At 37.7% G+C, this 27,975-nt stretch overlaps 1 protein-coding gene across 2 annotated transcripts in view; it reads right to left on the bottom strand.

Annotated features, from left to right (window-relative positions):
* LOC144663536 (uncharacterized) overlaps positions 1 to 27,975 on the bottom strand; it is a 74,619-nt gene that overhangs the window by 44,405 nt on the left and 2,239 nt on the right. The window contains exons 3-13 of one of the 2 annotated variants that reach the window (XM_078524515.1): positions 26,881 to 26,921; positions 22,511 to 22,555; positions 22,216 to 22,284; positions 21,753 to 21,830; positions 21,277 to 21,345; positions 11,281 to 11,442; positions 10,366 to 10,443; positions 9,232 to 9,299; positions 7,175 to 7,300; positions 3,707 to 6,769; positions 2,447 to 2,956 (exon numbers count right to left, since the gene is read on the bottom strand). In XM_078524515.1, the coding sequence (XP_078380641.1) occupies positions 3,719 to 6,769; positions 7,175 to 7,300; positions 9,232 to 9,299; positions 10,366 to 10,443; positions 11,281 to 11,442; positions 21,277 to 21,345; positions 21,753 to 21,830; positions 22,216 to 22,282 (3,699 nt within the window). In that variant the 5' untranslated portion in view covers positions 22,283 to 22,284; positions 22,511 to 22,555; positions 26,881 to 26,921 and the 3' untranslated portion in view covers positions 2,447 to 2,956; positions 3,707 to 3,718. Of the gene's footprint in view, positions 1 to 2,446; positions 2,957 to 3,706; positions 6,770 to 7,174; positions 7,301 to 9,231; positions 9,300 to 10,365; positions 10,444 to 11,280; positions 11,443 to 21,276; positions 21,346 to 21,752; positions 21,831 to 22,215; positions 22,285 to 22,510; positions 22,556 to 26,880; positions 26,922 to 27,006; positions 27,894 to 27,975 lie in introns of those variants that run through there. The other variant, XM_078524514.1, reaches the window with a different exon arrangement.

Raw genomic sequence — 27,975 nt, 5'->3', positions numbered from 1 at the left:
CGAGCTGAGACTTTTGGGCGGCAGACTTGGCGCCGACGATTAGTTCCGCTAGTTTTAGATTGAGCTTGAACTGGACTTCATAAGCTTTACGATGAAACTTGAGTGGCTCGCTGAATGAAAGCTTCTTTAACTCCTCCATTTGTATATCCGCGGCTTCCTCGTGGCCAGGTTAATTTAGCCAACGCTATCCTGCAGGAGATGCTTGGAAAGAATTTATCAACTGCGGGTTGTTGGCGCTGATAAGAGCCGAAACTTCGTCGTAGGCAATAGACATAGCGAACACAACGGCACAAGCGAGAGAAAACCGAGTGAACAAAATTAACGGAGCACTGAACAGGGTTGGTTCAGAGACCTAGATGACTATCACGTGTTATACTCCCTTTATATACCCCTGGCTAACCCCCATAATGCACCGGCCTGGAGCCCAGGCCGTGTTGTATCCCGTGCCGGCAAAATAGTTGTTTCAGCCTTCTTCGCAAGCTCATTCGTCAGAAACATCATTTAATTAGGTCTCAGGACCATTCTGGGGCGATGAAGTTACCCAGTCTGTTTAATTTAAAATTAACGACCGACTTTTTTACGGTTTACATATTTTACGTCTAACGGTTAAATTTTTCCAATTTTTACTCCTAACGGCTAAATGTTGGGCCGTTTTACGGCTAACGGTTGACCCCATTGAGACCCTCTTGTTTTAGCTCTGTGGTTGGGATTGGGACTTTTTTCAGCTATTTTGACGCGTGTGTGATCTTGACAGACACAATTTCCAGTCTTACACCTTCCGAGGGTAACAGTCTAAACAGGGATCGCCATGATTTTTGCGTGAACGTGAAAACATTTTTAGAATTTTTCGTAACGCCTGAAAAGCCAAATATTTCCACATAATTCCATTTCGCATAGAGGTATAGGGGACCCTGATTTTAGCCGTGCGATGAAAAACTTGAGATTTTTTTAGCTTAAACTTTATTGCCATGAAGTAAGTAATGCCTGTTGTTTTCGAGAAAAAAGAAAATGACGTTTTCGTTACGAAAAAAGGCCAGCTAATATTTCCGAAAAGGCAGCAGCGGCTCATAAATACAGGTTTAATTTCGGTTAACAATATTTCGCTCCTTAACATTTGTCTGAGCTTTAAATGCGTATTCGATTCAGATCCTCTTTTCTTAGCGCCTTAAAAATGAGGCTTCAAATAACACAAAAGACACTTAACGCGTAAAAACGGTGTTCCGACAAAATGCTCTCGTTTGATGCCCCTGTTTATTAACGTTCTTAAACGAAACGCCAGGCAGTGCTCTAGTGCTGCGGGTTTAGAGGCCTGGCGGACGAGTGCTACAGGCTGTATGTAAAACGGGGGGGAGCTCATCGACTCTTTTGGGGTTCTAAACTACGGATGTTTGACTCACTTGGAGAGCTCAGAATAGAATTCTTATGTTTTTACACATTAAGGTAACGTTAAGGATTGAATGGAAACAAACAAACTAGACGTCTTTATACTGCGTGTAAGATTTAGGTCTGGATCTGACATAAAATCTTTTTCAAAAATGTATTAATAATTCATAAAGAAAATAAAAAAGAAATTTATGTTTAATGAGTGTCTTTATATCTGATAAAGACACGGCTAAACTTAACGTCCAATTTTCTAAGCCAAAATAACCCCAAATCTAAATATTAGTGCAAGAATGAGTTGATCTACATCAGAAGATTTTGAAGCCGTTCAATAAAATCGCAGTTCGTGTTCTATCAAGTCTAAAACACTCGGCTGCGCCTCGTGTTTTAAACTTGATTGGGGAGAAAACAAGTGGATTTCAGCTGGTGAGAAGAAACACAGCGGGAATCCTTAATACCAAATTTTTGTAGTCTTGACACCCTTAGAGGACAAATACTAATTTATTTCCAAAGTGAAATACAAAACTGGTCCCGTATAAGACCCTTAAGACACAAATACCGTTCTGAAAAAACAAAATTTATTTATAATCATTGCCTTTGATATCGAACTAACATCAATCGTACTTCAACGATTTCTCCATAGGAAACAAGCTCGTAATACAAGAAAATTAAACAATCTAGAAAAAATATATTACAGAACAAACGATAGAATTTGCTCAACAAGAAACATTTTTAAAATAATCTTGTATTAGAAAAATGAAGTAATTCCTTCTTTCCATTAATTTTAAATGCACATTATATTTTATTACTATTTTACTTACTAAAAGTTGCTACAATTACTAATGAAAATGTTGCTATTACTTTTGCAGTCGCGTAGTGGAATTTACTATTTTTTTGTGAATACTTCCACTTTTGATTCCACAGACATTGAAAACGAAACTGGTTTCGAAAACGGAATATACAATAACTAAAGCAACTACATTCCTGGCTTTTCAGATTTTTTTCTTTGCTAATTGCTAATAAAAAAAATGTTGCTATACAGTCCATTGTATTTACATTTTCGTGCGTGGTTACTTCCAAGTAACTGTAAAACCGCTCTCATAACATGGACAGTCGCATCACATGAAATCATCTACAATAAATTCAAAATTTCTGGCTTTGACATGACATGTGTATAACTGAATAGCGCTTTTCGGCTGGCTAAATATTTAACTGTTTCAGATGCAATACACGAAGACGCGCATTTTCCTGCAAACTGTCATGCAGTGAGCTTCTTTGACTCAACTTGCATTTAGTATTCTCCTGACAACAAATCGGAAGGTACACCTAGCTCACTGAATATTCTACAGAGAAAGACACAAAATTACTGCTAGATTCTTTTGAGAGGAAAGCTTCATTAATTTTAATTAATTTTCTATAACTATAAAGCAATAATGCCTATTAACGTTTTAAAGTGTGGCATTAAGGATCAGTCTTCAGGCAAGTAAACTGTTGGCTTATCATGCACAGTCTTTTTCATGAAGTCTTCATAAAGATTAATCACTTAGGCAATCATTTCAGCTTCAAAGTAGACCACCTAAGATAAAAAAAGAAAAAAACAATATGTGCTACATATATAAAAGAACCAACCACCAGAGGTAAAATAATTATCAATTTTTAAAGCGAGTTTCGATCGTCTGTCGTAAAATTAAAACGAATTGAATTAATCACACCCTCTACAGGAACCCAGGCAATCCAGTGAGTCAATCGAAACTTGAAGTAAATACACGCAGCCGGCGAGTAGCGCGGGAAAACGCGGGCCGGAGATGAATCACGAATGGTTTTGGTTTACTTCTGATTGGTTGAAAAAGTGGCCAAAGCTTAGTTAAGGAAACGCAAATTCTTATCAAAATCTTATCATTCTCATCCAAAAATCTAAGAGCGCAAAAAAGCAACCTTTTCACCATTATACCAGCGCATTGAGCTTTGTAAATGTGCTATATAAGCACCTATATCATTCATTTATTTTGTAACACCTTGCAAATAAAACCTGTAATTATCGTCCTTATTGTCCCAAAACGTAAGCAAACACAAATTCAAGACGATAGTCAACTGGCAATCTTTCCAGTTCACTTTGTAACACTTACTTTTTGTCATCTGAAAATCTAAAATACCGCCAAAACAGCAACCTTTCAATTATAAGTTCTCACTTTGCAACATTTACAAATTTCTCTGAGATAGCGCTAAAACCATATTGTTGTTGTAAAACAATTAAAACAACACTGATTCGTAAGTGTAATGTGTTTTAAAGTTATAGTTTCTTAATCTTTAACAAGGATTTACTTACAGTAAGGTACATCTAGTCGGCTTCATCTAAGTCCAGTGTAACGTCATCACCGATGAGCACAAATGGCGCCCAGTACTTCACTTCACTAAACTCGTCAGAATCTCTCATACACTTCATGGCTCGGTTCAGAGCTTCACTAGCACTTCTTCGTTCTGCGAGATGTTGGTAGAAACACTTCATGAATTCTAGAGTGGCCTCGTCATCAATCGCCCACAGGGACACAAGAACAGAACGAGCACCGGCACCCAGAAAGGCCCGTGCAATGCCAACCACCCCCTCAGCCTTAATCTCACCACGACCACTATGACAACAACTTAGCACAACCAGTCTTGCTCGCAATTGAACGCTCAGCACATCTTTCATTGTTAAAAGAAAGTCTTCTTCATTAGGAATCTGGAATGCTCGTGAAGTGTTTGGCGCCAAGGCAATTTCTCCTGTTTCCATACGACCATGTGCTGCAATGTGTAGCAAAGCAACTGAGGGGAGTCTTCTCAACACCTCGTCTTTTGTTGCCTCTTTTCCGGTGAGTGGTTCGGCGTGAAGGATTTTGGCAATCATTTCTACTTCTGCTTTGGCACATGGCAGCTGCATCAGCCTTTGTCCCTGATAAAGAACTTCCTCTACACACGGATCACCCACAAGCAGCGCCCCACACTTACTGTGGTAATCTGATGAACAATCTGTGATCAATTTCAAGCTACTCAGGGACGGAATGACTCGGATTTTAAAATCCTCGCACAGGTACTTTGAATTCGAATCCATGAGTGCAGCATAAGGAGCCAAGCACAACGGCCCTTCGGGAACAAAAATAAGTTCTTTGCCATGAATCAAGTCTGATATTGGGCCAATGATGACGTCATAAATTTTTCTCAAAGGATTGGCATCAAAGTCCATCGGTTGGGATGTGGCTTGATCGCAACTCTTATTTGACAAATCCTCAGAACTCATCCTATCCAATGAACGATCTTCACATTTCGCACTACTTCGCACACCAATCATTCCATAAGCATTTTGAATTAAAGACTCAGCAAGAGTGGTCGCCACGTCTTCCGAACTATTTTCAACAATTCTTTTTCTTTTCAAATGGACAGATTTCCCGTTTTGGATAATCCAGAAAACGATTTCTGTTTTATCGACTGCCATAAAGACTGTATTTGATGGGAGACCACTAAATGCGTCAAACGTTGTCTCTTCCTTATTTTGAGCAGTTTCAGTTGCATACTTTGAATTCATAAGATCTTGTAGAGCTTGTGCACGTCCTTGCTCAGCGGCAAACAGGGAATCAACTACATCGCCTTGTTTTAGCAATAGACGCCATAAACAAGTGTAGGCACAATTGTACATATTGCGGTAGCTAACTTTCCACTCGTCTTTAAACAGTAAATTGCGCCTTACTTCATTGAACATTCTCACACTGGAACGATAACAATCAAGGGCCTCAAGGGGCGTTCCTTCCGATTCAAAGCTTTGACCAAGGCCGTAAAACGACTTAGCCTCTCCTACCATGTCTCCTACTTCTATGGCAATTTTTAGATCACGTTTATGGTACTCGATGGCTTTTTTGAAATCTCCCAGACTGCGATAAGCGTGGCCAAGGTTAGCATATGCACCTCCTTCTCCAGCCGTATCTCCTACGTCTTTGGCAATTTTTAGATGACGTTCATGGTACTCGATGGCTTTTTTGAAATCTCCCAGACTGTCAAAAGCACAGCCAAGGCTACCATATGCACCTCCTTCTCCAGCCTTATTTCCTACTTCTTTGGCAATTTTTAGATGAAGTTCATGGTACTCGATGGCTTTTTTGAAATCTCCCAGACTGTGATAAGCGTTGCCAAGGTTACCATATGCACCTCCTTCTCCAGCCGTATCTCCTACCTCTTTGGCAATTTTTAGATGACGTTCATGGTACTCGATGGCTTTTTTGAAATCTCCCAGACTGCGATAAGCGTTTCCAAGGTTACCATATGCATTTCCTTCTCCAGCCGTATCTCCTACTTCTTTGGCAATTTTAAGATCACGTTCATGGTACTCGATGGCTTTTTTGAAATCTCCCAGACTGTCATAAGCGTTGCCAAGGTTACCATATGCACGTCCTTCTCCAGCCGTATCTCCTACTTCTTTGGCAATTTTTAGATCACGTTCATGGTACTCGATGGCTTTTTTGAAATCTCCCAGACTGTCATAAGCGCAGCCAAGGTTACCATATGCACCACCTTCTCCAGCCGTAACTCCTACTTCTTTGGCAATTTTTAGATGACGTTCATGGTACTCGATGGCTTTTTTGAAATCTCCCAGACTGTCATAAGCGCAGCCAAGGTTACCATATGCACCACCTTCTCCAACCGTATCCCCTACTTCTTTGGTAATTTTTAGATGACGTTCATGGTACTCGATGGCTTTTTCGAAATCTCCCAGACTGTCATAAGCACAGCCAAGGTTACCATATGCACCTCCTTCTCCAGCCCTATTTACTACGTCTTTAGCAATTTTTAGATCTCGTTCATGGTACTCGATGGCTTTTTTGAAATCTCCCAGACTGTGATAAGCGTTGCCAAGGTTACCATATGCACTTCCTTCTCCAGCCGTATCTCCTACTTCTTTGGCAATTTTTAGATGACGTTCATGGTACTCGATGGCTTTTTTGAAATCTCCCAGCCTGCTATAAGCAATGCCAAGGTTACCATATGCACGTCCTTCTCCAGCCGTATCTCCTACTTCTTTGGCAATTTTTAGATGACGTTCATGGTACTCGATGGCTTTTTTGAAATCTCCCAGACTGTGATAAGCGTTGCCAAGGTTAGTATATGCACGTCCTTCTCCAGCCGTATCTCCTACTTGTTTGGCAAGTTTTAGATGACGTTCATGGTACTCGATGGCTTTTTTGAAATCTCCAATACTGTAGTAAGCGTTTCCAAGATATTCAGCGTATTGTTTGAGGTACTGTGTTGCATTATTGATATCTGCTGGACTGTCGTGCGCGTTGGCAACATCACCATGCCAAGTACCTTCTTCAGTAGTATCGCTGACGTCTTTAGAGATTTTGGGTAGAGAGGTTATATTTTTCTATCGGACAGAAGCAAGTGTTAAGTAACGAAATCACGAACATTTGCCGTGAATGTTATACAAAATACTCTGAGATGATTATCTTGTCTGTTTTCGGTAGGTAAAGCTGTCGACAATGTAAAAAAATGTTCGGTCATTAAATCATTATCAGACCGATGTTTTTGAAAAACTTTTTGACGAAGCGTACTTCAGTGTCCGCTAGAATAACACAAATTGGTGATTATGAATCTATTGAAAGTACGGAGTAATTAACCTTTTTGCAAACGTTGCGCAATTGACAACTAAGTCTTCTACGGATTCTTGATGAGTTCAATAAAAATAGGTGATGGCGTCTTGTTTTCATTTTACGGTACATTTGAACCTGAAGAGCGAAAACATTTTCTTTCAAAATTAAGCATTACATACCTCGTCTTTCACAGTGGGAGTGAGAAGCTTTTTCTTCATTTTCGGTCGTTTCGTTTCTTGTGATTTATTTTTATCTTTAACACATCGCGCCCATATATCTAGTAAAGTCTTACTGTTCTTGTCAATCTGCTTAGGGTCAAGTCACATGACAATATAGAGAACTTAAGGAAACTGAGACGGCAACGGCAACGAGAACGTCACCAAACAAAAAGTTTAATGAGCAGAATAATAACTCTGCGCCCGCGTTTTGAGTCTTAGTACATTTCATAGACGTTCTCTGCAGAACAACAACGTGAAATGACCAAATTCTGCGTATTTTGGACAACGTCAGCCACGACGGCTAATTTTTGGTTTTTCTATTTGGGGTTGAACGCTCTCTTTGAATATTCAGCGGGAGCTAGTTCTAAAAGCCATAAATAAGCAGAATACTTCCGGAAAATTGCGAGATTCTCAAGTAAAATGTAAATTCATTTTGCACCAGACATTGTCGTCAACGTTAACGTCGTCGTTTCTTAACTTTCTAGTGTGAAAACAAGAAATTAATTAAAACATTGTATCGGTATAAAATAAATCTATCATAATTCGTTTAATTTTAGCCTTTTCTATAATAGTGCTTCGGGAGTCACTCGCGAATTAACCTTTTTATGTAACTGCGGTCTCCGGAATCGATCAACAACAAGATATCATTTGAAGTTACGTAGTAAAAATGATCGATCTTGTATGTAATGAAAGCGATGTTTATAATAAAGTTTGATTCGCTCCTCGGTTTCGTGCTTCGTGTGCGAGACATCTGCCGTAAAAAGAAAACACGGGTCTTCAACTGAACCCAAGTTCAGTTACTTTAGAAAAGTAAAACTTACAAGGATTTTTAACTCAAGTGTGTAGCATTGTAGAACTCTTGATCAATATTTGTATACTTCACAAACCGTGAGCTTTTAAAAAATCAATAAGTTAAGATCTGTCCAGCGCTTTAGCTTCCCATCAACTTACTTCCCGCCTGTATCAAACTCGTAAAAAAAAATCAAAAGATATTGCCTGGTGTTCACGATACCGCGCGCAGGACTGTTAGTAATGAAAGCGTTCCATTTGAAGTAACGTAATGAAAATAATCGATCTTGTATATATGTAATGAAAGCGATCTTTGTGACTAAAAGTAAGTGTTTTACACAAGAATAAAACGGCCCCTCGTACTTTACGCTGGCGCTCACTTCGCTCGTTGCTTCCCGCTAGCGCGCGTTCTTTTGCATTGAAAGATAAAGAAGCTGTGTGTCTACTCTGGTGGGGCCATTCTACTACTAGTTAAACCCTTGTTTAGCAATTGTTTGTTGCCTTTGCCGTCGTGGTTTCCATAACCCCCTTAACAATTAATCAATGACCGTCCCCTAACAACTAAACCCCCTTGAGAACTGATGGATCCACCCCCTTTGCCAGCCACTCGCCCTTGCATCTCCAAAATCTACAATGACAGCCTTCAACGAGCAGGCTTCTGATAGGCGCTCGGCAAGGTAAAGCTATCTGAGATGTCAGCTGTGCCAAAATCACTTTTAAGACACTAGATTTCTTGACACTCCACTGTCTTCGTCGTATTCAAGAACTACATTGTATTATATCTTCATCAAAGTCAAACTACTGAGAACCAGTCTGGGTCTCAAATACTCTCTTTATTGTGTAAGTTATTTCCTAAACAACTCTCGAAGACGAAGTAGGTTGCAATTCTTTCTTCCTTTCCTCAGTAGAGAACGGTCGAAAACTCGTGCGAAGTTACTGTCATAAAACGTTGCATATGTGCCGAGCAAACGTCTAATTTTTTTTCTAATGCCCAATGCGTTGTTTACAAGTTTGGCCTTTAATATGATGCACTTGGAGTAGCAGTGTTTTCGCACTGGGAATGTGATTTTAAGTGAAAGTTTGAGCAGGAAACTAGTATTTGGACAGAAATAGGGCTGGAAAGTGGAAAAGACTAAGAAAAATAGTTATATTCTGCAATATTACAATAAACTACTAATACTTTTACTCTCTGAAAGGTATTGTTCTATTATACTCATAGCAAAGGATACTGCCAATCCCTTTTCACACCAGATAATGGCTTCTTCGTAACTCTGCAGCTGCACACAGGCACTCGCTCCTAAAAGGGAGATGAATCAATAATATAAGGACGAGTGTACTACATTTCTTGCATCAGAAAAGCAATTTGTCCTTGATCATGAGAAACTAAGCAGTCGCAAGCTCTGTCGGCGGGTTTGGCTTTAGTTTACTTCAAAGGAACTTTGCTGAATAATGAGGACACATCATGCAAGACAAGAATATAGTCTGATTCAATACCAATATCTCGTATATCAGTAAAGCAAACATATAGTAAATACAATGTTTGTTATTTGTTTGGCTTTAGAGTTTTCTCTAGCCATTTTGCCAGCGGATAACTAAATGTGCCAGAAGCCGACAAAATGGGTTGTAGCCTATCTTCGCTGTGTGCGTTTCAGTTAGGCCATTCAGACCCCGGCTTTTTCAGTCAAAAGGCTGGAGCGCTATTCGTCGCATAAACCGCTAACCAGTTGATTAGTGTTGAGAAAACATCATTATAACTACACTATCCTGTAAGGCAAAGACGATCGGTCACAACCTTTTAGAGGAATCTGGTGTACTTTTATATCCTGTGGAACTTTCCTTAATTCTTTGTGAAAGAACGGATGTTAGCGTTTCGATGATCTTCCTCTGCATTTTAGATGGTGATTTGGTGATCAAACCAGATAGGTGCTTTTATTGAGACCTCACTAAACGAATTAATAAGCTCGCCTTCTTAGTTTTAAAGCTGTTTAGGCCTCCCAACAGGGCTTTAGGAGGTAGAGGGCATTCCCTTCCAATGTAGTTGAGTGTGATCGAGCGTAATGTGGCTCGCACCATGGCCAGCTCCTAAGTTTTGCTTGGGGTCTTTGGCGAGAAGATCTAATTTTGAAAATGCTTTTTCAAAGTTTGCTCGGATCTATTTGCTGGAGCTTTACTGAGGAAGAGAAAATTTGAGACCTCTTCACAAGTTAGGGTGAGACGGGGTGTAACTGTATCAGTTGTTCACAGCTGAATCATACGTTTCTTTTAAAAAAAATACCAAACCTATGAACTTATGCTAGACAGTTTTCTGTTATATGAGGACTTACAGTCCACAAGTCAGCAAATAAGGTCTCCATACATCTTACCTCTTTCTATAGCTTTAATGAAAGTTGGTTCCAAATGAACAGCAACTGTTGCATCATTCAATGTTTTCTGGTAATTTCCTAAGAGAAAAAAAAGGTGAAATTAACGGCGGCCACTTAATGTATAGAGGAAAAATGGAAGGGAAAAACTAAAAGGTCCAAAAAGTAATCAAGCCAATGAATGTGACGCGACGGCTGTAGGACGTTACCAAAAGTAAATTTCTTCAAAGAAGGCATGTTATGCTTATTCAACCTTACGGGTAAAGATGGCGACTGGTATAATTTTCCCATAATTCTTAGAGCACGAAAACCCTAAAAACGATCATGTCTAAATTACATATGACCATCTACAAATGGATAAAGTCCATTTGTATAAAGTTATTTGAAATGAAAAACACGTCCGAAAACGGACTATTATAACATGTATTTGGTGAATTGGTGAAGCAGAGCCATCAACTTTGAATAATTGAATCAACTTCGAATGGGTTATCTGAAGTTTTACAGTTTTAAAACAAAACGCATATATCTATTTTTATAACTATTTTAAACGAAATCTGAATCATCCACGTTGCCTTGTTCTCTCGTCGATCATCTTAATGATAACTTTTCATCGTCCAGAACAGCATTCTCGTCCCATGCCGGATACCGGCCATCGCTTTCTACGAGCCGTTGCGTCCCGGATCTTAAAAGACCCTAATTATTCCATGAGCCCGTGTTGGATATGCTATGATAGAACCGACGAGCGCGTAGCACGAGTTAGTTATAATAATCTCATATTCAGTAGTAAGCGCAAATGGAATAATGGAATTAGTTAATTTGAAAATTCTCACCTCGATATATTAACGTTATAATTTTTAAGAAAACTGTCATAAGAACACTATGTTAACATATATAAGAATCACTCAAACGAGATCACACCTAAATGGAAATAAGCTGTTGCCCTGTTGCTGTACAGTTTGGCATTCAGGTTGTCATCCTTGCAGTTCACTTGAAGTCCTTCAGTGTAGAAGTATATGGCGTTGAAAAGTTCTTTCTTTTTATATTCTTTGTTGCCTTCTTGGAGGTACACTTCTGCTATCGCTGAAAAAAGAATCAATCACATAGTTATTACAGCAGTTTGATAAGTGCGAACACGTACTTTGACTACTGAGTTTTTGTCACCTTATCATTTAACCAGACGCTTGAAACGTTCGTTTTCTTACGAGCGCGCCGAAGGCGCGCGCGAGTGGAGCATCCATAAGTAGGCAAATGGTAATCTATCGAACTGATACATTTTGGGGGTCGCCCCGTACGTACGTACGCACGGATTGGGCCTGGGGACGAGGTTGCCCGCCGTGAAAAGATAAAATGTAGAGAACGGGTAAAATTACACAGCGACACTACACAGCAAAACAACTGAGAGGTTTATTATCCAACTGCTCTATTTTGTCTGTCTTTTTTCATGTGTAAGTGTATGGAAACCTCGATGCGCCTTTACGCAAAAAATATGGCTCTCGTTCGATCGCTACACGGTTAAATTTTAATTTTATTGGTCTCTGGTCGCATTTTTCGAACCGTAGAACGAGCAATTGACGTTATCTTCTATCGACTGGATGATGTGGACGTTTCAGTTTGATCTAAACGAAGTTATGTTATGAAAACGCGGGAAAAGTTGTTCGCAGTGTTCACTGTGTAGGCTGAATGAAGCCGCGCGTAAAAGGAGTGACGGGGAACTTTCTTACCGAAATATTTCTCGCACGATGTCCTCAAAAGTCATCTATATTCCGTGAATTGTGAAAAACGAAAAAGGTGTACGAAGAGACCCGGATAATTACGAATGATATTCCTTGTGCAAGTCCAGTTTGCTTGTTTCTGATGTTTGCAGATGAATGTGCGGCCGTCAACATCAAGAATACAATAACTTTTTTCAAGTGATTGTGTTAAAGCGAAGCTAACCACTGCATGGATCAAGTTCGCTGAAGAAAGATACAGGAGCCTGATGCAAGGTAACAATGATGTACTGAATTACTGAGCCTGATTTTATGACAGAAAATTTCATGATGTTTATAATCGTACTTCAGTTACTTTCTAAACGCAGTTTCGATAGATTCTGTGTCGGCAAGGTTTAGATCTTTCCATAACATCAGGTTGCCCCTTTCAGTCGCTTTAGCTGTGATGTGTAGTACATTTTAAGCTTACGCTTACATGTCAGTTAATTTTTTTTGTTCCCCTGAGTTGGTTTTATTTGCTATGGATTTTTTACTGATTATCTATTGCCGTTAGTTGATTTTCTTTGGCCGTATAAAGTCGATTTCTAATCTTTTGCCGTGAGGCCTTGTCGTATTGCTGTGAGTTTATTCTCTCCAACAAAATTAATAGCGGAGCTCGCAGCGCGCGAAGCGCGCCAGCGGAGCACCATGGGTAATGCGGGTAATGATTTTTGTCAAACCATGAAGCCAGAAAAATTTGGTTGCGTACGCGCCCCGCGCGCGCCTACAGATTCTCAGGGAGGGGGAGGGGTGTCACAAGGCAACCCGACCGGGGGAGGAGAATGTCCTATTATTATTCCCCAACGACTGCTTTTATCTTTATCTTTGATATTTGACATGATTGAACGTCTTTGTTATGGTCAATTGACAGCTGTCAAAACAAGGATTCCGCTGACCAGTATCACATGACCATATCGCGGGCTCAAATGTTGACCACATCGAGGTTAACTGGTTTTTTTTTTAAAGTTAACCGCTGACCGAGAAATTTTCGCCATTGAATCGCGGGCGCAAAGACATTTCCATGGTCATTTGCTGTAGATTCACATGAAGGGGGAAGTGAGATAATGGAAGTACGCATTTATGCTCCGCAGACTGTCGGCTCGGCTAAATATTTTCGTACGATTCGGATCTCGGACAAGCTGAGACAAGCGAAAACAAGCTGTATTTTGTACTTGGTTGGGAGCAACTTCAGAATACCCGGCCACTTTTTTTCGTCCATTAATCCACTGTTCCCGAGAACAAAGGAACGGAGACAAAACGAGCAGTGTACTGGTGAAGGTGAGTACAAGACTGCAATGTTTTTGTTATTATCTCTACCTTTTGTCTCTCTCGATATCCAAAGTACTTTAAGCTTATATTTACGGCACATTTTACTTGCTTAAAGCTTATGTTATTCCCTGGTTTCGCCACTAAGTATTTGCTTGTGACATGGCTACTGTTGAAAAATACTATTCCTTAAAATTCAGTTTTACTGAAATAGGAGAATTTGATTTGTAAACAAATATTTATTGGGCCATTGAGGGACGACTGAATTCACAAAGAATATCAACTCATTTCGAAGAAAATTACCATTTTTTAATGTTTGTGATGTGATTATTTGTTTTACAGTGCTGGGAGAGCAGCTGCTGGAATTTCGAGATGAAAATGAAAGTTATGGCAGTTTACAAGAAGCGCCTGAGATTTTGTTTACTCCGAGTGAAATAGATTCAGTACATCTAGTTTATTGATATTCATGATGGAGGTAAAATGACTGTTCATTTAATCAGAGTAAATAAACAGCTTTTCTTATCTCATTGCTTAATTCCTTTACTGAAAGCTGGAATTTTTGTGAGCAAATTCATACCATGCAGCTGTGTATGCAAACTCTAATACATTGACTTTTGTTATTTACAATCAGTGTTGAATGTGCATCTGAAAATCGTAGTTTAATACGGCAATGTTGCTATAACTTTACTTAATTCTTATCAAGGCTTAAAAAATAAATTTGTAGCCCATAAAATGAAACACTTACAAATTCTTACTGTACTTAACAAAATTGTTCAGAAAGAAATCCTATCATTTATTTTTAAGTGATGGTGTCATGGCTTTATGTCATGGGCCAATGGACAGGGCTTTTTGGTTTGTTGCGCTCAATGGAACATAAATCAACTAAAAGTTTACCAGTATTCCAATAAAATCCCCAAGTAGAAAAGCGTCACCAAGTAGAAAGTGTCACTAACAGTGAATAAATGGAAGAGGCTAATAATATGTGATGGGCCATAAGATAAGACAGAAATGTTTGTTAATTAACTGCGCTGCGCAGTTCTTGCTCTGCACGGGGTTTATTATTATTATTTTTCGTTTTGTCGGTGACCTGTACCAAACCTCCACTCGGTCAGGCTCATGTCACGCGATGTTTAGAAGCTACAAATCAGTAACAAATGGAAACATTTTCTTATTTTTTGTCTTTACAAAGAATGTTTAGTGTGAGATATTCGATTTTGAAGCGTTTTATTCAAAGGAAATTCTAAATTTTCATGCGTCGAAAGAAAAATGTATTTCAGCGGGCCAGAATCTGTGAATAAATACCATTACGTTGGTGTAAAAGAATGTGCTGACATGATTAGTTTCACTTTCGATCGGCTAGACCTCGAGTCACGTAATTTTTCAAAGCTATTATCAGCTACCTTTCAAATCTTTGCGAATCCATTAATCTTTACTTACAAAATTCAGTGTGAAGTATTTTGAAGCATTTGAATCGAAGAAAATACTAAAATTTCACGCTTTAAATAAATACGCTTTAGCGGGCAAGAATTTACATTTATTTACATTACGTTTGTGTCCTGGAATGTGCTGGCGTTAACAAATTTTTACTTTCACAAGGCACCGATCGGCAAGAATCACGCAATACTCTGAAAGGTTTAAATCTGCTACAAACGGAAACTAAACAAATCCTCTGGTCTAAACTTAGCATGTTAAGTGTGAAATATTCGACTTTTAATTTTAGCGTTATTTATTTTTGGAGCTGTGTCATCTATAGGATTTCTGAAATCTGATGGAAAACCACATGCCCTGACTTGCAAGGGCTACGTCATTGGTAAATTAATTCCCCGGGGAATTCCCATTCAGCAAAACACAGGTCTAGTGTTCTTCTCAAATTTGATTTAATTATTTGCTCCAATATTCCATTTTCGGAGCTGGTTATTCAATCTTTAAACGGTAATTCAATACCAGACTGGATGCTGATTAAAAAGATTTTTTTGTTTCACGGATCAGGATCGTGGGAATTCAATTTGGCCACCATTAGCATATAAGAAAAATGTTTAATTTCGGATGGAACTAGTCCATGGAACCATAAAATGTCACGCAAGGTGTTTTCTTACCATCTTGTTTGTCAGTCACAACATTGTTCCACGCAGGTAAAGGGGATAAGGGGAGGGGGGTGCATTTTTTGTTCCCCCCCCCCCCACATGGCTCCCCTAAAGTGCTTACGAGACCAGCGCAGTTGTAAGCTCTAAGAGCTCTTGTTATTTTAATAAACAGGGCCATTAATTAGAGCTGGTGTGGTGATTTTTAATAGATTATCGTAAATCTTCCAAGCTACTTGCTGAGTTTAAAGCAAAGACGGTCAAAGATTATATCCCGTTACGAAAACAAGGTAAGCTAAGCTTATTATTGATGTTCCTTTTACCTTATTGAAATTCGTTTTGTCTTAAACACGAGTTGTATTCAAAGCAGACAGCTTCCATTGCGATAAATTTGTTTATCCTGTAATTAATTCACCGAAGTAGGAGGAACACAGCACTTTAAAACGTTGGAAAGAGCAAATTTCCAGTTACACTACAGTACAAGATCAAAATTTACATGTGTATTTGCAAATTTGTAAGAATGTGTTCGAGTCAGACACAGTAGGGGACATTGCTAGCTGACAGCCTTAGCGAAATATAGTTTTCTCAATGACCTATGCTATTTTTTACTGAGAACTTTGCTTAGTTTTCCTTATTTTAGTGAAAATGTTTTGTGACAGTTTTTTATTTATAATCTGATAACAGCCGTTCTGGGAATAAATTGATAATTTTATTCACATTTTTCCAGGCGTAGACAATCGATAAACCGATAATCGATAATTAACAATTAGACTACGAGCCCAAGTTTTCTATGAGCAAATAGTCAACGAGGCGCAGCCGAGTTGACTATCGCTCATAGAAAACGAGGGCGAGTAGTCTAATTGTTTTAGTAGAAACTCTAAAGGATTCCAGTCCAAAACCTACAATATTGTGCACTTTGAAGACAAAAATCAAGAAAATTTACCGCTTAAAGAGCTACGCGAGCGCGCGACTGTTTTCTATCGGCGAATAGAAATCAGTGGGAGAACCAATCAGATTCGCGGATTTCCATTAGAACACAGCTGAGTTTCTACTAACAATCCGTAGCAATCAATATCAATCTTCGTATTGTTTTACTTAATACTAACGCCATATAATATCTTTAAGGTAATTCCCTAGAAATAGAACTGCTCATAGATTTCCAACTAAACTTTGCCAGTTGGTTGTTTACCTTAAGGGAAGTTAAATTTTGAATTAAAAGGGGGGTCACCGTATTCGTTTAGGAGCAAGAAGACCTTGTATTTACCATATAATTCCTTATATTTCCTTTGCGAGTACTGCTGAAAGCTAGTGCACCTTTTCGGTGATAATGTATTATTCTGCCATAGAAAATGGTCTGTATTCATTTTATAGAAAGAATTTGATCGCTACTTTCGAACTAAGAGAAAAAATTGATAGGTCACCGAACTCGTTTACGAGAAAATGATGATTTCTATCTCGCGCGAGCCAAGCCGCATAGAAAAAAGCCGCCATTTCGTTTATGTGCGCATGCTAATTAGGCGTAAAATTCTGCGCAGTAAGGACGCGCAATGCAATACTAGGGAATCACCTTAAAACAAATATACATTTACACCTCCAGGGGCTCCTTGGGATTAGTGATTGTTATTGATTACTGTCGATTGCTATCGATTTTTATCGATTTTTTCAATCGATAACAATCGATGATAATTTTTTTTGCGAGTTCTATTGTTATCAATTACCAATTATCAATTTGTGATTGATATCAATAGATATCGATTGTATCGACAGATTTGAGATATCGATTTCTATCGATTGACTATGCCTGCATTCTTATAAATTACAATAAAGAAAAAACCACAGATTCTAATTTGTTATGTGTAAGATCATGAACCTTTTTTTATGTTATAACAACCAAATTGATCAGTTATAATATATGATAAGCAGCTTTCAAATTTTGGTGGCCTAGGACAGTGCATGTGACACTGTATTAATTAGCAAACTTGTGACTGTATAATTAACTTGTAGTCAGATAATCATGACATGCCTGGGCCTTTACCCATTATGCAAGCAGGCATGAAAAATTAATTGCTTGACAGGAAAATCTACTTGCCCCGGACAACCAGAGGGGAATTATGGCTATTAATGTATTTGCATTGCTATCTTGACGGTTGTGACTGGTACAATGTTTTAATCCTTTCAAAATTTTCCAGCCTAAAGCAGTGACTATCAGATACTTTTGCCTGAATTATTTTTTCTACAAGAGCAGCAGGTTAGTTTTCGATCCTGAAATAAAAAAAAAGTTTAAAATGTGCCTGTCTGCAATGAGGAAAATATCATTTAAAGCAAATTTAAAATACATGTACATTCAAATGTACATCAAGGTTTACTAGGTTAATTGAGTGACCGGTATTTATGGAGGTTGTATGAGGCAGTTTGAGTTTATCATTAATTTCATATAAGCAAATCTGTTGCATTTCTAAATTTTGCTATATTAGGATTTCCATACCTTTTATGAGTTTTTGATATGTTTACATTTTGTTTTTTGCGAGGGAAAACAGGAATTCAAGGGGTGCAGTTAATGTGATGATAAAGGTAAGCATTACATTAGTGTCAGTTTATACCTTTATTTCTTTAAATGCTCTGTGACAGAGTTTAGTTTATGTGAATCTACATTAGTGCATGAAACTTGTTTTTTAAGTGTAAAATTTTGGGGTTTGAAATATGATAAGTGGTTTAAATGCTTGGTAAGTTTATGTCTCCTCAAAATCGTGGTTCCTATTGAGGAATTTAATATACACAATTTACATGTAACAGCACATGTAAATATACATACAAAATGTAATGTTTTCATTGTTCAAGAAAAGAGGGGGTGGGGGAGGGGTAGGAGGGCAAAAAACCCAACAAGATCTGCTACCTGACCCGACATATTACTGTAATACTTGTAATTTTTTTTATTAACAGCTAACCATAATATCTACATGTAAGCTAAAGCCCTAACTTAACATAAATTGCCTTGTTGTGGTACTAGGCGAATAAAGAAATAGAATTTTAACTCAGCTGAAATTTCACATGAAAACAAAAAGTTGATAAACTTTTAGAGCTGCCAAGGCCAGAAAAGCCAGTTGGGCTTGTTGATGAGCCAGCGCAGTGTTTTCTTAGCTACCGGTACATCGCTAAGAAAGGAAAGAATATGTAAGCTTTCGTGGAATTAATCACAGTACTTTCAACAGCACCTGTCAGAGAGCAATATAAGAGTCTTAAGACACCTCATTTAATAGGGAAATCATGAATTTTAGCCAGTGATTGACCCCAAAACACCCACCAAAGCTCATTCATGTGCCAGGTCTTATTGATAGCACTATTTTTTTTTATGCCTTCATTAGGTCAAAGGATTTTTTGGTTCTGAACATATCACCCAACACAGTCCCTGGCCCAGGCAAAAATTGGAAAAATATATCTCTTTTTTATGCATCTGCAGAGTGTTAGATGGACAATTTAAGCTAATTTAAAATTATAAACATTCATTTGATGCCAATGATCATCAACAAATCTTATGTTTTTTGCCTTTTTCAGGGTTAACATGAGTAGCAGAATTTGTACAGAGTTGCAGACACAGAAAGAGATAAATGAACAATCAGATTATTATATTATATTCTTCATTGCATGTACAAATGTCCTGTGTGTAGAATACAATTTATTTATAAGGACAGGTGTAATTTTAAAGTTAATGAAATAAAGCCAGATAAGGTACAATCATGTACATAAAAAATCATCCTGCTACCTAAACATTTAATTCCCAGTGCCCACACTGCAAAGAACAATAATTATGATAATGAGATACACATCTATATCTGAGTAAGAACTAACAAACAGTATTTATGCCTCTCCAGAATTTTTGCTAAGTTTACATGTAATTAAGCAAAGGGCAAAGGGACCCATATAAAGGAAAAAGGTGTTATCGTTTTGGGTACCATATTTGGCAGAATGACAGAATGTCAATATTTTGCTTGTCACTATCTTTTACTCCAGTTTGCTAGCAGGAAGCTGTTATTTTTGGTGTTAGGCAATAATAAGAGTGTCATTGTTACCATTCCATCGTATAGGGCCCCCATTTGGGGAAGGGGGAAAGCTATGCAAAACTTTCCAGTTGTATGCTACATGTATGTACAGCTGTAACATACCAGTTATGATGGGGGTATGGATATGTTCTAGAGCAACCCTTTCTTTGTTCTTGTTTAACTTTGAGAGTTGCGAGTGTATCTTTTAGTTTAGAACCAAGGTTATGCATAGACTACTAATGATATTTTTAATTGATCGATTTTTTTAACTCTTATTTGGTGCTGTTGTTCATGGTGAAAAAAGATACATATCATATATAAAGTAAATAACATGAATAAAAAACAGTCTAAAAATTATTAAGGGGAAATAACTGGGGAGCTCCGCTTTTAGGCTTGCCTAAATCTATATATTTTATTTAAATTAAACTTGCTCTGAATAACATGTTTACCCCATCTAGCTCGAGCGCGAGATGTTATGAAACTGACTCCTATTTTTTTAAAAGAAGTTCAATTATTTTTGCTTTAGTGAAACTCACTTGCACACTGAATAACTACACTGTATAAAGATGATTTAGTGTAGGTTAAAATTTGTTTTAACCGTGCACACGGTAAGAAATAAAAAATCACTACCGATTTATCCCACACAAGTTTTAAATTTGCGTACGTGAGCAACCCATTTGAGTGCAACGATGTTAAGACAAATACAGACAAGAAAAGTAAGATGGAGGTATTATTTTGTCCACGACATATCATGAATTGACGTCTCTTTTGTATTAAGCAAAACGATAAGAGGATAGTAAAGCTATTTTCTATTCTTAGCTATAGAAATCATAGAATTAACTCTTAATTAATTTTTAGGCCATGAGTTGTTCTGCCTCGAGATTATTATTTTTGTTGTACTGTAAGACGTTCATTTTAACCATGGTCGATTTTAATATGTCTTGCACCTATGGGCCAGCGTATACATTAAAGCTTTGACCGCATATTTATAAAAATGGAAACATTGTAAACTGCAGTAAAAAATGTATTAATTAAAGGGGAGCTCCGCTTTTAGGCTTGCCTAAATCTATATATTATAAATAATAACAGGGCAATCAAGAAATCGATTTGTCATTGATTTTGTTATTTCTTTCTTAAAACAGCAATGTCAATGATGACACAATTAAATTTTTCAAGCTCGCCGTTTTTAATCCATTCCATTCTTGCCCAGTCGGCTTAATAATTCGCTTTGGTTTTTAATTTACTTTTTGGTATAATTCTGCCTCAATAAACAAGGTCTAAAAGTTGTCTTTTATTTGAAGGTAATTTTGTGTATCGCAATACGAACATAACACATCGTAGCCTTGCTCCTACATCACTTACAATAAGCACAGCTTTACGTACCTAGTTGCTATAGGCATCATTGGGTCTAAGTTTTGCGGTTAACAAATTTTGCAGTGGATTTTACAGCTGCATATTAAATATTGTTTTACGTTCAGTATAAGGCTTTTAAAAGGATGAAAGATCTTTGAAAATCATTGGGCTTAAAGGGTTAAAAAATCCTCCTTCGCCCACCCCTCCGTCGGTTATTATGGATGAAAAAAAGTGGCATATTTTTTTCGAACTTCTCCTTGGGAATACAATGACATCCATCATGAAAACTTCACACAGAAAACCCTTCCCTCGTGGGCTCTTACGCGCCGTGTTTTGTTCTATAAGGATTCATGAAATTTACCAACCAATCAGGGAAGGTAAAATAATAACAACTTTATAAAATAATTTTCAGATTGTTTTAATTCTCACCTCTTAAAGTATCATCATCAAAATCAAGCTTTCCATCAGAAGATGACGAGGATTGACCTTGGTCCATGGCTGAAAAATCGTTGGGAAAAGAAATATCTGGTTTTAATTATCTAGCTGGTCTGTAAATCCAATATTGTCGGCGCAACTATTATCCTTCAATTTCCGAGAACTGTCCAATTACGATTAATTTTAGTTAGTTTCAACTGCATAGTTAATATTTTTTAACGTCCAATGAGATTCAACTCGTAAGGATGAATTGAAGGATCTTTGGAGGATCATTGATCCTGAAATGTCGGAAAATCTTACTCCCCCCACCCCTCTTTCCTTTCTTTTGGGGAAAGAAGGGGCACATCTTTCTCTTGTGGGCTCTTACGCACCACGTTTTGCTTTATAACAATACATGCAATTTTCCAACTAATAAGGGCACTTCAAGATTATTACAACTTTATAAAGTTATTTGCTGTTTATTTTTTTACCTCTTAAAGTATCATCATCAAAATCAAGCTTCCCACCAGGAGATGATGAAGCTTGACTTTGGTCCATGGCTGAAACATCTTTACAAAAATAAATATCTGGTTTTAATTACATAGCTGGTCAGTAAATCCAATGTTGTCGGTGCAACTGTTATCCTTTTAATTCTGAAAACTGTCCAATTACAATTAATTTCCGATAGTTTCAACTGCGTATTTAATATTTCTTCAGGTCCAATAAGGGTCAACTTATAAGGATGAAGGATCTTTGAAGGGTCATTGACTTAGGCAAAGCTTAAAGGATCGAATTAAAAATCCTACTTCCCCCACCCCTCCGTACCTACTTTTAAAGCTCTTACGCGCCACGGTTTGGTTTCTAAGGATACATGCAATTTATTAACCAATCAGGGCACGTAAAAATTATCGCACATCTATAAACTTTAAAGTTATTTGTAGTTTGGATTTTTACCTCTGAAAGTATCATCGTCAAAATCAAGTTTTTCATCACAAGATGATGAGGCTTGACCTTCGTCCATGGCTGAAAATACGTTGGGAAAAGAAATATCTGATTTTAATTATATAGCTGGTCAGAAAATCAAATATTGTCAGCACAACTAAAATTCCGAGGACTGCCAAAAATGGACAAAAAAAAAACATTTTAAATTTTGTAACATTTGAACATTTCATTCTTCAGGCACCACAAGATCTATAATTCTTAAAATGTGTCAACAAAGTTACGGGGTATACCTATAGCGAATACTTACCTCAGCTGAACAGACAGAAAACCTTGATTGAGATGAATCGGTAGCCTATGGAATGAAATTTTCAACAATTACAACAGTGATTGCCACATTGACCAGTGACACATGCAGATGAAACGCTTGCGTTACGAATTGACCGAGCATCTATGCCACGACTTAAGTGGCAGTTTCTCTTTAAGCGGTCCATCGCATTTCGGGTCGGAAAAAAGTTTTCCCTCAAACTTTGCCCAGTGAACTATCTTAGGTTGTAAGTAAATGCAACGACTTTAGTTTTTGGAAATACGTTAAAATATATATTTTTAGAGCTCTCAACAGTGAAGGCTGCAAAATAGGGCCTAATTTTGAGCTTGGCCAGAACGAGAAATTTCATAAGTTGACGAGCTCGCCGCTCAAAAACAACCAAACGCACCAAATTATTATTATTATTATTCCTACGTTAAGTGGTCCTTCAAAGGTTGGAAACGCATGTTAATTTTGATATATTTTGATTGACGGTTCCGTGAAAATTTAAATATCAGCAACCCTTAGATCGCTTTTTGCAAACATGCAAAAGTATGGTGTCTTGGCTGGTCTTTATTTCACGAGTCCAGACCAGACTATTCTAAATTCCAACTGAATCCTACTAAACAGATGTTAGGAAGCATAGAAATATAAAAATACCTTGCACTTTTTATCTTCCTTTGCCACAGCGACTTCGAACATTTCGTGCTTATGCGAGTATTTCATACACATTATGCAAATGAGCTTACTTACTCGCATAAGCACGAAATGTTTGAAGTCGCTGTGGCAAAGGAAGATAAAAAGTGCAAGGTATTTTTATATTTCTATGCTTCCTAACATCTGTTTAGTAGGATTCAGTTGGAATTTAGAATACTCTGGTCTGGACTCGTGAAATAAAGGCCGGCGAAGACACCATACTTTTGCATGTTTACAAAAAGCAATCTAATGGTTGCTGATATTTAAGAGGAAATCCGCCAGGACTTCGAGTAGTTATTGGACATAATTATGTACCAAAACTATTTACACCTGATTGCAAGCTTTTGTGTTACTGCTTCAAATATCTTATCGAAAGAAATCTTTTCTAACAACACCACACATCGAAAACACATTTTGAAGTTCCGCTGAATTCCACTGAATCGCTTAAGACGAATTTACAAAATGGCAACACGTGAGATTTTGCCCATACCTTGTGAACTTTGAAATTCATTTTCTCAGACTCTGATAAGAAATTGTTGTTGGTGTTATCACGGATAATTACTTACATCTTTACCTTTTATTAAGGGTAGGAAATAACGCAATAGGATTTAAATTATTCTGGAAATTGATTTTTGTCCAACTTTAATAAATATTACTCGACTTCCTAGTGGATTCCGTCTTAAATTTTTACGGAACCGTAAATCAAAATATATCAAAATTAACATGCGTTTCCAACCTTTGAAGGACCACTTAACGTAGGAATAATAATAATAATTTGGTGCGTTTTGTTGTTTTTGAGCGGCGAGCTCGTCAACTTATGAAATTTCTCGTTCTGGCCAAGCTCAAAATTAGGCCTTTTGAAGCCTTCACTGTTGAGAGCTCCAAAAAATATATTTTAACGTATTTCCAAAAAATGAAGTCGTTGCATTTACTTACAACCTAAGATAGTTCACTGGGCAAAGTTTGAGGGAAAACGTTTTTCCGACCCGAAATGCGATGGACCGCTTTAAGAGAAACCAGGGCGTATAGAGAGAGGGCGTTGAAACGGGCGTACATGTTCTCTGGCGCAGCCTTGATGCGGAGGGGGACTGGAACTAGTCCGCTCTCCGCGCTCGAATCAGTTGTTTTGAACAAGAAAATGGCCGGCAACAGCTAAAGGTGAATTCACATGTATTTGTTTGTAACACAAAATCGCAGTGATGCAGGAACAAAATAAATATCTAATTCTGTCTTAAGGGAGACAAAGACCATATTCAGCTGATAGTTGTTATCTGATGTTGTTTGCATCTGTGTTTTTTCTGTGGCTAGATTAATGTAGTGTCGATAAGTGCCGTCGAGCAATCTGGCGTGTAGCTCGTAATAATGCTTGCCAGTTAAAAGAAAATGATAATAAACGTCTAAAATATAAATTAGAAAGTTTTTTATTCATTTTATTTGTGAAAAATTTTTTTTAGAGTGATCATATGTGATCTAACAAGGTTTTCACTCCTCTGAAGTGACAGCTTCACAACGGCGATCGAAAGGTCTCATAATGATATGGACGTTTACATAAAGCTTGTCAACAACATCGAGGGAATTCGCGATTTTGAAATAGATTTAGCGATTTTGAAAAAGATATATTGTGCATAAGAATTTCTGAAGTGATCGAACATAATAAGAAAGGGCCAGAATGCAAACTTCCAAGTTGACATGCCAGAACTTTAGCATTATCGAGTAAATAGGTTACAAATTTTCACACGACCTTGTTAAAAGCGCCCTGTTCACAGGTTTGCAAACTTTGCAACCTGTGCCAACCTGTGAAATGCATGTTTTTATAAGAAGATAGAAACGGCATTACTTTTGCTTGTTGACCGCTCAAAGAGGATAAACATTTTCCCGCAATGATGTGCACTCTCAATATTTATACATTCGCTGCCCGCCTCTATCCGCGACAACTGGTTTAAATAAGACAATTCTCTCTCCTCCACATGTTCAAACCTCACATCATCTCCATGCTTTTCCTCAGATGCTTTTATAAATGATTTATCGTGAAAATCTTCTGTTACCTCTATTGGCATGTAATTTTATATCGAAATCGGCGTCCGCCATATTGGCAGGGAAAGAGAAAAACAGAAAAACCCTCAAAAATTTATAACTGGTACCCAGGCTTCTGCATCAAGGCTATTCCGCTCGAACCCGCTTGTTTCAACGCTCTCTCTCCATACGCCCTGAGAGAAACTGCCACTTAACGCGTGACACAGTAGGTTAATTTTGGGAGTTTTCCCTCATTCTAAAATTAACCATTATCAGATTAGAGCACTGATATGGCTGATGACCTCACAGGATTGCTATGTGGTCTTCCGCTTGCAGTGATTACTGTTTTGTGCTTAGATACTTTTCCTCCGGGTGATTGAGAATACTTGTATACCAGGCAAAGTGAATCAATAGAATTCTATACCAGGAAATGAACAAAACAAAATGGTACGAAAGACTGTTCAAAGCGAGAAAATGTCCCCATTTAATACCTGTTTCCGCACGATTACTTTGAGCATCTTTATTTGCTTTCAGTAAAATATCGGGTAATCTGTGTCTCTCAGCTTGTCTCGTAGCTTAATTTACTACAACAAGGGAGGTTTCTGTTAAAAATATCTCGAGTTGATGGCTGTGTAAAGAATTGCTTGATTACATAGAATAAGGGGCATGTTTCGAGAATGTTCAAGTCGATGCAGTCGGTTATTGCAATTGTTGCAGGAGAGAAAAGATCTGAAGAATACATTCTACTTCAGACTTAATGCAGATCACAAGTAAAGATCAATTTCTTCAAGGGAAACATCTACGGCAATATTAATCTCTTTCGATTTAGTTTTTTTTATATCGAGTAAGCTAAATCAACAATGGATTATTTTCAAGATTAAAGCTATTTTGCAATCATTAATCAAACGTAAACATATATCTTTTTTGTGCATTGCGCGCCCTGACAAGAAAACAATATTTAACCATTATAAACACTGAACAAACACCTCTAAATCAGGTCGAATACTGTGTGTCGTATCTGCCCCGACATTAGATGGCCTAATTTGCCTCGTTTTAATACAGCGATGACAACGAAAATAAAAATAAATCATTTGGGAATAAATTTAAAGAGAGCACGCACAAGGCACAGGAAGTTGAATGACCTTTCGAAAGCGAATATTCCTCTTGACTTTACAGCAATAGTCTGGAGAACACACGTGATGAATGTTTTAGGAAAATTATCGACGAAAATAGTTTTTGAGTGCTTCGTCGTTTGTTCTACTTGAACTGATTTCTTTTTTCGTTAAACATCTCTAGTACTTCACTTGTAAGTAATGTTTGTTTCTTAAGACAAAATGAAAGCTGAATTCGGACGGTATTAATCCGACTGTCTAAACAGTATAAACTTTGGCGCTTTAAGAATTCCGCAATCCATAGACCCCGGGATAATTCGCTCAAGCTGCAAATTTAGCGGCTTTATTTTGGTCTCGCACTTCGTTTACTTTGGAGTTATAAACCATAAGATTCAATTTTTTGTTTTTAAAAACCAGGATGTCTTTCTAAAAAGCAGATTAAAGCATTTGCTATGAAATTCAACGATGTTATTCACCATCAGACGCAACGGGATCTAACATCTACATCTTAAAATGCGTGCTCACAAAAACTAATTGATATCAGCTACATACCTCAGCTGAGCAGATAGAAAATCTGTGGACTGGTTCGGTACCTACGAGGAGAAACGTATAGCAGTTAAAACACACATTTTTCAAAAACCTTGAAACAATGCAGCACATAAAACAGAACACACAGACCTGATCAGGCGTAAAGCTGGCGAAAAGATCCAACATTCGCTGATCTGAAAATAAGTAGGCCGCCTGATTTGCACAATACTCTACATATTACTCTACTCGTTAAGATGTTAAGATACCAAACTGAAACAAAATTGGCGCAGGAAATGCGGCAGTGTACGTGCTTGGTACGAAAGTGAAATGACCCTTCAGACCTTGTAATGGGTTCTGTGAAATCAATACTGAGATTTATCGTGACCTTACAATAACAGTCTGGATAATCTGAATGTCATGAATGTTGTGAATCATGAGATGCATTGGTCTTGTATGACGTTTGTATTATTTTCGTAGTGGGTATGATCGAGATAAAGTACGTTTTGACATACAAATTGAAACCTCCAAACTGTCTCATAGTGCAGTTCTTTTGCCGAATATCAAAGAACCTATTATTAAAAACTATCAATGGTATATTGCAATTCCTGCGTTTTGATTGGTTGAAAGACAATGGTATACGAGCTCATATACCATTGACGACAAATATGGTAGCCGATACGCGTCAACGAAAACAGCTGGGGAGCTCAAATATTGCAATCCTTAGGGCGTTTTCAATAAAACAATTATTCCACTCGCAGTTTGTTCTCCTTGGACTTCTTTCTTACTTCTTACCTCTCTAGGACTTTACGAGAATACTAGAAAGTAAAGTTTGTTTCTAGAGACAAACTGAAAGGTCTGTACTGCTTTAGTCTACAATTGGACGGTATTTCCGACCGTCCAAACAGTTTAAACATTGGCACTTTAAAAATTCTACAATCCATAGACCGCGAGATCATTTGCTCAAGCTGCACATTGAACGGCGTTATTTTGGTCTCTCATTGAAGGGAAGGTAGTCAATTATACTCCATCAAAGAGGCCTCAGTTTTTTTAAAGGGTTCGCCGTTTGTTCTACTTGAACTGATTTCTTTATTCTTTAAACATCTCTAGTACTTCACTTGT

Source organism: Oculina patagonica, chromosome 8 (genome assembly GCF_052425735.1).
Source record: "Oculina patagonica isolate OP01 chromosome 8, crgOcupat, whole genome shotgun sequence".
Lineage (NCBI taxonomy): Eukaryota > Metazoa > Cnidaria > Anthozoa > Scleractinia > Oculinidae > Oculina > Oculina patagonica.
This window is presented reverse-complemented; position numbering and strand designations above follow the sequence as displayed.